This window comes from Symphalangus syndactylus, chromosome 18, assembly GCF_028878055.3.
Source record: "Symphalangus syndactylus isolate Jambi chromosome 18, NHGRI_mSymSyn1-v2.1_pri, whole genome shotgun sequence".
Classification (NCBI taxonomy): Eukaryota; Metazoa; Chordata; class Mammalia; order Primates; family Hylobatidae; genus Symphalangus; species Symphalangus syndactylus.
In genome coordinates, this window is record NC_072440.2 from 62,273,459 (window position 1) to 62,286,045 (window position 12,587).

Here is a 12,587-nt window from a genome sequence, read left to right on the forward strand (position 1 = left end):
GATCTGTTGTTATAATGAACCGTCCCAGAACTTAGGGGTGTAACATGGTCATGGATTCCGCGGGTCAAGAAGCCAAGCAGGGCTCTGTGGGTACAGCTCTTCTCTGCTAGGAGTCCTGAACAGCTGGGGCAGGAATCATCTGGAAACCTCATCACTTAACGTCTGGTGCCCGGGCTGGGATGACTCGAGGCTGGGCTCCTGGGACTCATGACCAGAGCACCTGAGTGAGGCCTCTTCTCAGGACCTCTCTAAACTCAGATGTCACCCTTGGGCAGGGCCTTCCCTGACACCACCTCTGCAGAAGGGCCCGGGCCCCCATTATTCCCTCACAGCACCCCCATTATCACGTGCAGTGTCTTTCCAATATCTGCCTCCCTCATCAGGGTGGAGGCTGTTTGCTGACTTCTTATCTCTCCCCCACCAAACGAGAATTGCAGGACTGTAGGGCTCTTGACGCTCTTGTTCACTTTTGTGTTTTCAGTGCAGAGTTGAAGCTAGGTAAATATTTGTTGAGTGAGGGGCCAGGCATGGTGGCTCATGCCTGTAATCCCAGCACTTTGGGAGGCCGAGGTGGGAGGATCGCCTGAGGTCAGGAGTTCAAGATCAGCCTGGCCAACATGGTGAAACCCCGTCTCTACTAAAAATACAAAAATTAGCTGGGTGTAGTGGTGGGTGCCTGTAATCCCAGCTACTGTAATCTCAGCTACTTGGAAGGCTGAGGCAGGAGAATCACTTGAACCCAGGAGGCAGAGGTTGCAGTGAGCCAAGATCACGCCACTGCACTCCAGCCTTGGCGACAGAGTGAGACTCCATCTCAAAAAAAAAAAAAGAAAAAACTGTTGAATGAAGGAGTGAGTGAGTCCACAGCTGAGGAAGGGAGACAGACACACAACAGACTAACCTGACAGAGGAGGGAGTAATTGGCTCTTCCTTGGCCTGGTGGCAGGGGAACTAGAAAGACTCATCTTGCCCTGGATCCCGACAGGGGAGTAGAGTTTGACTAGGCGGAGGGAGGGGCAGGAAGGGTAACCCAGGGACCAGCCTGCACAAGGCCGGGAGGCTGGACAGCTTGTGTGGCAACAGTACCTTGCTGCCCCTCCCATGTAGTTCCTGGGAGGGGACGCCTGTACCCTCAGGGTGCCCACTCATCACTGAGCAGAGAGGAGGGCTCAGAGGGAAAATGGAGAATTTAGGTGGGGGGCAGAGTTCTGAGGGCAAAGTCCCTTCCAAACTGCCTCAGAAATCCCTGATCTGAGGATTCCTAAATGCCAGGCCTCCTGCAAGGCACCTGGGGCAACTTGGGGTTTGGAACCCGGATTTGCAGGCCCTTTCCCGGGGATTCTGCATCGGGAGCTGTGCCCAGAAGCCAGGCCAGGCAGGGATGGGGATTTCGTGACAAATGTTGGGGAGAAAGGAGCTTCCCCTGCATCCCAGCTCTTCCTTGCCCAGAATGTTGGTTGGATCATCCAGTTTTTCAAGCAGAACTGATGATCCTGATTTTATTTTATTTATTTATTTATTCTGAGATGGAATCTTGCTCTGTTGCCAAGGCTGGAGTGCAGTGGCACGGTCTCAGATCACTGCAACCTTTGCTGCCTGAGTTCAAGTGATTCTCCTGACTCAGCCTCCTGAGTAGCTGGGATTACAGGCATGCACCATCACGCCTGGCTAATTTTTGCATTTTTAGTAGAGACAGCGTTTTGCCATGTTGGCCAGGCTGGTCTCAAACTCCTGACCTCATGTGATGGTCCACCTCGGCCTCCCAAAGTGCTGGGATTACAGGTGTGAGCCACCGTGCCTGGCCTGATCCTGATTTTAATGTAACATCTCACCATGTGCTCAGGCCACATTCCAGCTGCCTTCGGTTCACACTCTGAGTATCGGAGGTCTTGTTATTCACACTCATTATCTCACTGGATCCTTGCCATACCTCTGGGAGACCCACGGGAAACTGAGGGTTGGCGAAGCGAACTGACTTGGCCCGGGCTCCGACACTGGGCAGGTGGCACAGGTGGGGGCTCAATCCAGGGCTGCCAGTTTCTCTGTTTTACCTGCCTCATTCTCCTCCCAGGTGAAACAAGGCACTCATTTTCTTGTGCAGCATTCAGAAATGACCACAAGAGGGCAGGATGGAGACGGTCTATTTTCCACATTTCGTTTTTAATTTGCCTTTAAGCCGTTTTACATTCGGGCCTCCATTCTAAACCTGAAACATCCAAATTTTCCATGACCACTTAGATTTTCATCTTTTCATGCAGCCCACTAATTTCGGTAAATGTGTCACTGTGCTCTGTCCCCGTTGGGCCCCGTGTCAGTTTCTATTTTGTGAACCTGACATCAGAGCTGCCCAGCTGAGCTTAGGATGTTCCTCTGCAGCCTTCACAGGCCTGGCTGCTCCATTTATTTTCATGGATGATATTTTCTCTTCCGGAGAAAGTATTTTTTGGGAAAAAAAATTTTTGTTTTTGTTTTATTTCTAAAAAGAGTGTGGGGTATGGATAGCCGAGTCCATAGTGAGAACCTTATGGATATAGAAACAGCATTTGTGTCTTAAGCAGATGTATTTCCAGAGATGCTGAATCTTCTACTTGAACTCGAAGTCTCTTGAGAATAGGGACATTTTGTCATATTTCAAGCCTGGGTTCTGTGCCACCTTCTCCAAGAAGCCCTCCTGGGTTGCACCCTGTCCTGTGAACTCCATTCCAGGCCCTCTAGCTTCTAGTGCTGTAATTTATTCCCAAGTGCTTCTCTTACAGACCGTGAGCCCTGCTGAGGGCAAGAATCCTGCCTCACTCATGTCCCTAATGCTCCACACTTAATCCTCAGGGCCTTCATTGATTGAGCAGTTGCAGTCAGCCTGCTGAGTGCTTTTCTCACATCATCTGACCTCTGCCTCACTGCCGCCCTGTGAGGGAGGAAATTATCATGATTGTTGTCGTTGTTATTCTCAGCCTCATTTTTTTTTTTTTTTTTTTTTTTTTTTTTTTTGAGATGGAGTCTTGCTCTGTCGCCCAGGCTGGAGTGCAGTGGCGCAATCTTGGCTCACTGCAAGCTCCGCCTCCCGGGTTCACGCCGTTCTCCTGCCTCAGCCTCTCCGAGTAGCTGGGACTACAGGCGCCCGCCACCACGCCCGGCTAATTTTTTTTTGTATTTTTAGTAGAGACGGGATTTCGCCGTGGTCTCGATCTCCTGACCTCGTGATCCGCCCGCCTCGGCCTCCCAAATTGCTGGGATTACAAGCGTGAGCCACTGCGCCTGGCCTCAGCCTCATTTTATGTCTGAAGAAACCGAGGCACAGAGAAGAGAAGCAGGTTGTCCTGGATGACACTGTTTGGCAGGGCCGGAGTTGGGATTTGAACCCCAGGCCTACCTGAGTGCAGATCCCTTCTCCTAGCGGCTTCGCTCCCAGCTCCTGGTAGGGCTCAATCATGTTCACTGACTGAGTGGGGAGGGAGCGCTCCAGCTGGGTTCTAGGCGCTGCTGGCCCTGCGCATGCCCAGGCAAGACCTTCTAGCTTGCTTCTCCCTCTTTTCTCATCCCTTGGCACGGTTTGCTCCTTCTTTTCCTCCTCCCTCTTCTCTTCCTCCCTCTTCTCTTCCTCCCTCTTCTCTTCCTCCCTCTTCTCTTCCTCCCTCTTCTCTTCCTCCCTCTTCTCTTCCTCCCTCTTCTCTTCCTCCCTCTTCTCTTCCTCCCTCTTCTCTTCCTCCCTCTTCTCTTCCTCCCTCTTCTCTTCCTCCCTCTTCTCTTCCTCCCTCTTCTCTTCCTCCTGTTTTTTCTCCTCCTTTTCCTCTTCTTCCTCTTCCATTTTTATCTCTTCTTTCCTTTTCTCTTCCTTCTGCACTTTTTTTTTTCTTTTTAAAAATCGAGACAGGGTCTGGCCATGTTGCCAAGGGTGGTCTGGAACTCCTGGGCTCAAGTGATCCTCCCACCTCAGCCTCCTGAAGCGCTGGGATTACAGGCCTGAGTCACTGCACCGGGGCCCCTCTCCTCTTCCTCCTCCTCTTCCCCCTCCTTTTCCTCTTCCACCTTTACCCCTTCCTCTCTTTTCTCCTCCTCCTCTTTTTTCTTCTTCCTCCTCCTCCTGCAATAGCTTATTGAGATATAATTTACAGACTATAAAATTCACTCGTTTGAAGTGTACAGTACTTTTTAGTAAATGTACCAAGTTGCCCAGGGATCACTCTCTAGCCCAGAACATTGTCCTCACCCCAGAAGGAAGCGCTGTACCTATTAGCAGGCACTCCCCCTCGCCCCCACCCCATCCAGCGGAAGCCCCTGGCAACAGTCGTCTGCGGTCTGTCTCAGCAGTCTTGCCTTTTCTGCACATTTCCTGTCAGTGGGCTCATGCAGCATGGCTCTGTTGTGTCTGGCTCCTTTCACGCAGCACGGCTTTTTTTTTACGCATCTGCGTTGGTCATATCAGGACTTCAGGCTTTTGCACTGGGCTGCTCCTTCTTGCTGGGTCCTGTCTTCGCTGACCCCACCTACCCCGTCTGCCCGCATGGTGGAGAGAACCAGTTGGGGCCAGGAGGGCAGTTGTTGGGTCAGGCTGGGAACTGAGAGGATGGAAAATGTGTTTGCTGTTCCCCACCCCCCCCACCCCCACTCCCCCCCCACCCCCACTCCCCCCCCACCCCCACTCCCCCCCCACCCCCACTCCCTAGTTGTGTGTTTTAAGTGATTTCAAACGTGCTGCAGCTGACAACACTCTTCAGGGCTCTGTGGGTTGGCTCTCCCCCAGGATTGGCTCAGAGGTGCCTTGTTTGGGGCAGATAACCCCATTTTCTGATGGGCTGGCCCCAGTTTGGGCTCCCTCTTGTTGCTCTGCTAGCCAGGGGGGCTGAAGTGGATATGCCATTGTTACCAGAAAAGAGGGTCTTGAAACGGACCTCAAGAGAGGGTTCTCGGATTTCATACATGAAGGAATTCAAAGCAAGTTCCGGAGTGCCGTGAGAAGGGATAGTTGATTGAAAGCTACCGTGTTACAGAGTAGAGCACCCTCAGAAAGTGAGAGGAGGACCCCCCGCCCCGAGTTTGTTTTTAAGTTTTTCTTATAGAGGAGTGTTGTCTATGTAAAAGTTAAGCTAAGCTGTGTCTACTTGCAGGTGAGCTCACGGCATGACAAAATTGATTACTTTATTGATTTAAAGAAAACGTGGCACATATATATACACCATGGAATACTACTCAACCACAAAAAAAGGAAGGGAATAATGTCTTCTGCAGCAACTTAAACGGAGCTGGAGACCATTATTCTTAGTGAAGTAACTCAGGAATGGAAAACTAAATATTACATGTTCTCACTTATAAGTGGGGGAGCTAAGCTATGAGCATGAAAAGGCATAAGAATGATATCATGGAATTTGGGGACTTGGGGGGAAGGTTGGGAGGTGGGTAAGCGTTGAAAGACTACATATTGGGTACCGTGCACACTGCTTGGGTGATGGGTACACAAAAATCTCAGAAATCATCACTGTGGAATTCACCCATGTAACTAAAAACCACCTGTACTTCCCAAAACTATTGAAATATGAAACAATCTTGAAAAGCAAAACAAAAACCATCCTTGACATTTTAGTGTGGGAGTTTACTGAAGCGTAACTATAATTATCTTGCAAGCACATACTGTTATGGGTATTGGGACACCTGGACTCTATGCTGATGTAGGAGTACGTCCTTGTAGGTATCTTTAGGCTGTTTCCTCAACTGTAAACATCCCATGACTATCTTGTGACCAGCAAGGAATGTGGCTTTTTAGTCTTCAGATGGAGTCGAATTGAACATGGCCTTACTCTGGCTCTACCAGCCGCCCGCTTCCCTAACACCACCAGGCACTCACAGCTAAAATGTTTTTTTTGTTGTTTGTTTTGTTTGTTTGTTGTTTTTTGTTTTTTTGTTTTTGTTTTTGAGATGGAGTCTCGCTCTGTCACCCAGGCTGGAGTGCAGAGGCACACTCTTGGCTTACTGCAGCCTCCGCCTCCTGGATTCAAGCGATTCTCCAGCCTCAGCCTCCCGAATAGCTGGGATTACAGGCATGTGCCACCACGCCTGGATAATTTTTGTTATAGTAGAGATATGGGGTTTTGCCCTGTTGGCCAGGCTCGTCTCAAACTTCTGACCTCAAGTGATCCACCCACGTTGGCCTCCCAAAGTGCTGGGATTACAGGCGTGAGCCACTGCGCCCAGCATAAGATGTGTTGAGCCCTTACTGTGTACTGGACTCTGAACACTTTGTACGTACTACCTCATTCATGCCTCCCAGCGACCCTGCGGGGCAGGCACTGTCATCATCCTTATTTTACATGAAGGAGCGGGGGCCCAGAGAGATTAACCAGCTAGCTAGTGTGGGAATGAGGCAATCTAACTCCATCCACACCCTTCCCCTGGGCCCAGGGATGCCTCTGTAAGACACCTCATCCTCTCCCTAGGCCTCAGTTTCCCCCTTTGGGAACCTGTTCTGTTCTGTCTGCGCCCTGACCTTTCAGGGAATCATAAACTGCTTGAAGATGGGCACATGTCTGGCTTCCCTGGGTCCCCTTCGGTGGCTGACAGTGCAGTGCACACAGTAGGTCTGCCATCTTCATGATGGCAGATGATTTCATTGTGAGCAAGACTGGTGCTGGGACAACTGGGAATTCTCTGCCTTTTAGGGAACAGTTACAGAGCACTTACTAAACCCTTGGCTGGTGCCAGTCCCCGAGACCACAGAGATAACCTGGGACCCAGGCTTTGCCCACGGGGAGCTCCCAGCCCTGTGAGGAAGACAGGCCATCCTCACCCAGCACTTCCTACTGTACCCGAAGAGAGGGCGCAGTGACTCATTTTTTGCTGTTTGCATTAGGTTTGAAAGATGGTTGAACGTCCACAGAAGGAAAAGGAATTCTTGGCAGAGGGCCCTGCCTGAACATAGGCAGGGAGGCTGAGCAGCCACGTGTGCTTGAGCACTGGTTCGGCGAGGCAGCAGGCAGCAGCTGTATGGTGAAGGGTGTTGAAGGCTGAGCCAGGAATCAAGGCTGCTGGCCACAGATGCATTGATGACGGATGACGTGCTGGTGGGGCTGAGCACCTGAAAAAAAAGGGCATCAGTTCCCAATGCAGGGCCCGGCATACAGTAGACCCGCAGGGAGAGCATGAGGAATGGGTGGCCACCTCGGGTCCTGGAGGGTAGTATTTCGTATGTTTGGCCTGCGGGATGTGGGAGGAATGTCACTGAGCCATTCCTCAGGTGGCACATGCCATTTTTGCCCCTGTCCCCACATAGGAATGCAGGCCACTTCTCACAGGCTGGAAGATGGCCTTGCTACATTCAAGTCTTCTGATGCTTAAATGTTGGTTAGTAACTAATTCAAACAAAATGGTGCACCACCTTCCTCTTTCCCCCCAAAAAAGAAAAACAACACTCAAAATTATGTCTAAGGGGGCTACCATTTTTCAACCTTTTTTTTTTTTTAAGAATTATTATTATTATTATTTTTGAGACAGCGTCTTGCTGTGTCGCCCAGGCTGGAGTGCAGTGGTGCGATCTCAGCTCACTGCAACCTCCACCTCCCGGATTCAAGTGATTCTCCTGCCTCAGCCTCCCGAGTAGCTGGGATTATAGGCGCCCACCACCACACTCGGCTAATTTTTGTACTTTTTAGTAGAGATGGGGTTTCAACATATTGTCTAGGTTGGTCTCGAACTCCTGACCTTGTGATCTGCCTGCCTCGGCCTCCAAAAATGCTGGTATTACAGGTGTGAGCCACCGTGCCTGGTCGAGACTGGGTACTTTAAAGAAACAGAAATGTATTTCTCACAGTTCTGGAGGCTGGGAAGTCCAGGATCAAGGTGCCAGCAGCTTTGGTTTCTGGCAAGGACCTGTTGCTTGTAGATGGTGTTGTCCAGGTTTTCTCATGCGGAAATGAGGGATGGGATAGAAGGGGTGAGCTCACCCCTTCAAGCCCTTTTATTTTTGTTTTCAAATTATTTTTATTATTGTTTTTAGAGACAGGGTCTGGCTCTGTCATCCAGGCTGGAGTGCAGTATTGCAGTCATAGTTCACTGCAGCCTCAAACTCTCGGGCTTGAGCAATCCTCCTACCTCAGCCTCCTGAGTAGCTGAGACTACAGGCACACACCACCACACCAGGCTAAGTTTTCCATTTTTTATAGACACAGGGTCTTATGATGTTGCCCAAGTTGGTCTTGAACTTCTCACCTCAAGCGATCCTTCCACCTCAGCCTCCCAAAATGCTGGAATTATAGGCGTGAGCCACCGCACCTGAGCTCAAGCCCTTTTATATGGGCATCAATTCCACCCATGAGGGTGGAGCTGTCATGGCCTAATCACCTCTCAAGTGTTCCGCTTCTTAACACCCTCATCTTGGGAATTAAGTTCCAGCTGATGAATTTTGGAGAAACACATACATTGAAACCATAGCCCTGGGGAATCCAGGCTGATTTCACCTCATGACCCTTAACCTCGTTACATCTGCAAAGACTATTTCCAAATATGGTCGCATTTGCAGGTTCCAGGTGGACATACGTTTTTAGGGGTCTCCATTCAACCCATTTTGGGGAGGAAGCCTGCTTTTGACAGCATGGGCAAAGCCTTTGTGGGTGCCTGGCCCACAGGGTGGGGTCAAGTGGTGGGAGGTGCACAGGGGCCTGGGGTGGGAGGGAGCAGGTTGGATTTTCTCCCAAGAGTGATGAGGAAGCAGGGAAAGCATCTAAGATGTGTGTGGGGGGTGCCTCGGTCACATCCATACTTGCAGGTGGCCCTCTGCCATGGAGAAGGGCCCCTGGGGGTGGGAAGAGAGGATACTTCCACTTCGTCAACCTCCAACTTCTGACGCAGCCACACTCCCCGGGTTGCCTGGGCCCATGGGGCAGGGTGGTGGCCAGAGCAGGATAACTAGGACTGGGCACTAGGGGAAGCTTCTCCTGGGGGTGTGCCCTGGTGCGTTTGACCACCTCTGGTTGGGAGATGGGGACTTGAGGGTCTCCATCTTTGGCACCTGCCCAGCGGCGCTCCCCGCCCCTCGCCCCCCACCTGGTCCTAGATTGGCTCTGTCTGCACCTTGGACTCGCCGGGTCTTGGACCTTTGAATGTCTCTTTTTATTCTTAGCCCCCTGCCCTGTCACCATTGTCACTGCCACCTCCAGCTTTCTCCCCGGCTGTTCCCGGTGCTCTTTGTCCCTGCCTCCCGGGCCATCAGTCTCGCTTGCTTTCTCCGACTTCCTTTGGGGTTCATCCCTTGCCCTGCCTGTCACTCTCCCATCAGAGCCCCTACCCCACCCATCTCCCTCTCCTCTCCCTCCATGTCTCTCGTCTTTCTGTTTTTCTCCTTTCACCCTCTGTGTTTCCTGTCTTGCCCTTCCGTCCCTGTCTCATGCCTTTCCTGCCTGTAACTTCCTTCTCCTTCCTCCCACCTTCCTCCCTCTGCCCTGCGCCTGGCCTGCCGTCCTCTCTTCCTCTCTCCATCCCGCCTGTCTCCGGCATCCTGTCTGCCTCCTTCCAGCCCCTTTCTCTCTGGGCGCTTCTCTGTCCTGGGCTGATAGGAGACCAGACAGTCAACCGTTAGCAGCCTGCATGCTCACTGTGGCCCCTGTCAGCCAAGGGGTGTCAGAAAGGCCCTGGCAGGCCCCTGTGTTTATGGCAACAGTCATTCAGTAGGGCAACCGCAAGTGCCGCATGCCCCGCTGTTCTATTAATCCCTCAGTTAGCAGGGCCTAACCCCTGACTTGACACTCATCAGCCAGTCAGCCAGGACCCGCCGCGCCAGGGGTACCGCCAGGCAGCTGGCATCATCCCTCCAGTGGTGCTGCCAGTGCAGAGGGACCAGCCCTTTTGCTGCACTTTCGTCAGTCAGCAGGACCCAGTGCTCTGGCTGTACTGTCAACTGGGGCTGTCCTCTGACTGGTACTGTCAGCTGGGGAGCAGGGCTGGCTTTTCAGCTATACTGTCCGGCAGTTAGGGAGCAGGGCCCACCTTCCGACTGCACCGTCAGGGAGCAGGGCGGGCCTTCTGACTGTGCTGCCAGTCCCTGGCTCTGCCATCACTGGGGCCAACCCCTGACTGTCAGGCAGCGAGCAGCTGAGACCCAGTGCCTGCTGGGAGTGGGGCGCTGAGAATCAATGAAACCACAGGCCTGCCTCTGAAGAGCTTTGAAGCTACCCCGTGGTTTTCTCAGCTGCTGCACCCAACACCCTCTCCTTGTTTTTTGTTTTTTTTTTGAGACAGAGTCTCACTCTGTCACCCAGGCTGGAGTGCAGTGGTGTGATCTCGGCTCACTGCAAGCTCTGCCTCCTGGGTTCACACCATTCTCCTGCCTCAGCCTCCCGAGTAGCTGGGACTACAGGTGCCCGCCACCATGCCCGGCTAATTTTTTGTATTTTTAGTAGAGATGGGGTTTCACCATGTTAGCCAGGATGGTCTCAATCTGCTGACCTCGTGATCTGCTCGCCTTGGCCTCCCAAAGTGCTGGGATCACAGGCGTGAGCCACCGCGCCCGGCCCACCGTCTCCTGGTTTAAGTGAGTTTCCTGTTAGTTGCTCTGTCTAGCGTTGGGTGGTGGGGCTGAAGGATGCAGCACAGATGGGCCCAGGATGTTGCTAGGGCAGTCAGTGTGCCAAGCTCCAGGCTGGGGGCGGGAGCCTGGTGCAGAACCCAGGGCCTCTGCCCGGTGCCTCCGTGAACCCCTCCCCCGCCTCGGTTTTCCCCTCTCAGCAGCGGGAAGGACTTTGCCTCAGAAGCACAGCTGCCTTGCATCCGGCGCTCACTCACCCAAGTCTCTGGGTTATGGCCTCGGCTTATGGCGAGCAGGTGTTGAGTAGGGAATACAGGTGCGTCTGGCTTGTATTTGAACCCCTGTCTCACTGTTTAGTTGCTGCTCACCTCAGGAACCTCTTTTTGACCCTGTGAGCTTTGGTTTCCTCAACTGGACAGTAGAAGTGATGATACTGCCCTCACGATATGACCATGAAAACTAAACTAGATGGTTTGGCAGCATTCTACCTCGTTGAATCCTCAAAGCCCTGAACACAGGGATAATTCATCCCATTTTACACAAGGGGTAACTGAGGCTTAGGAAGATGAGGTGACTTGCTAAAATCATGCTCTTTTGAAGGAAACATCTGGGAAAGTTTGCCTTGGATTTGCCTGAGGTGTGCTTTATTTGCATTTTAATCTCTGAAAATTGACATTCTCCTCACTCCCCACCTGGTGCAGCTGGCAGCTGGTGCCTCAGGGAGCTGATCCCTCCCTTCCCCAGCACCCCACTCCCCATGCTGGGCTGGGTGTCCACAGGAGTGGATGGGCCCAGGACTCATGGCTGGGAGGCCTGGGTTCCAGCCTTGCTTTAGTTACCAACTCACCACGTGACCTTGGCCAAGTCCCTTGACTTCTCTGGGCCTCGGTTTTCCTCTCTGTATAGTGGGGATGGCCACACCCTCCTTCTAGGGGGGATCAGAAGCTTAGCTGAGTTTAAAAGGAACATGACTGACATCAAAGGAGCCCAGTGAACCAATGGGATCCTGAGTTGATTTCCTTCCCTGTAACGAGCGGCAGGGTCTCCTTCTCCTCATGTGGTTTGGGGAGGAGGAACCACATACACTTGGGCTCACACGCACAGCACACAGTCCACATATGCGCAAAACACACTTGTATGCACACATGCACACATACTTGACTCACGTGAAAGCATGTACACACATACTCCTTCATGCATAAACACACACACACACACACACACACACACACACACACACGCATTCACGCATTCAGTTCCCGGGCATCGCCTTCTCTCTTCTTGCCTTCTTGCCGTGCAACTGAAAACCCTCCATGCCTATGGCTCCCGGGAGGGTGAGGGTCCAGGCAGCTGGGTTCAGAAGGAGCCGCCCCTGGACCCGCCCCACTGGACGAGAAGCCAGAGATGCCCCAGGCGGGGCTCATAGGACCGAGTGGTGGCTTCTCAGTTTCCCAGGCAGCCGTGGCCATTAGTGGAGCCGACTGGCTGGTCCCCTGGCTGTGAGCCGGCTTCTGAATGATTTATGCCGGCTTGAACTTGACTCCAGCGTGACAGGAGTGAGAAGAGCCGCTCCCGCTAGAGGAAAGCTGGAAACCATACTGTGCTCACCACATAACCTCTGGGTGCCAGAAATGGAGTATTACTACTGCCCCAGCCTGCTGAAGCTCTTGCGCTACCTCTGGGTGAGTGGCGGGGGGGAGTGCAAGCTCCAGGACGCGGTCACCTCCTTTCCCTCTCCTCCTGCTTCCTGTCAACTTTGCTTTTTGGCTGTGTCTGGTTAGCAATGTCTCTGTTTTCTTTAAGAAATGGTGGAGGTTACACGGAAGAGAGAATGTTGGGGAAAGAGGAAACGGGCTTGGTTTGGGAGGTAGCGCAGGTTTGTAGGAAGAGCTGAGACTCCTGTACAGGAATGAAGATCCTGGATCCGATGTGGGCTTTCCTCTAGTCCTCAAGAAAACAGGAAGAACGAGAACCACGTCAGTGAGTTTTTCAGAAAGCAACATTTATTTGATTTAAAGGACTATTCTTTATTCTGAAATTACATCCCTCTTGCCTCTGTGTGTGTGTAAGAATGTCCATC

The 12,587-nt window shown here is 52.2% G+C and overlaps 1 protein-coding gene across 4 annotated transcripts in view; it reads left to right on the plus strand.

Moving 5' to 3' along the window:
• The window catches only part of KIAA1671 (KIAA1671 ortholog), a 248,064-nt gene that overhangs the window by 109,124 nt on the left and 126,353 nt on the right, over nt 1–12,587 (plus strand). The window contains exon 1 of one of the 4 annotated variants that reach the window (XM_055254250.2): nt 11,591–12,189. The exons of the other annotated variants lie outside the window; for them this stretch is intronic. Coding sequence (XP_055110225.1) covers nt 12,139–12,189 — 51 coding nt within the window. The 5' untranslated portion in view covers nt 11,591–12,138. Of the gene's footprint in view, nt 1–11,590; nt 12,190–12,587 lie in introns of those variants that run through there. 4 annotated transcript variants of the gene reach the window in all.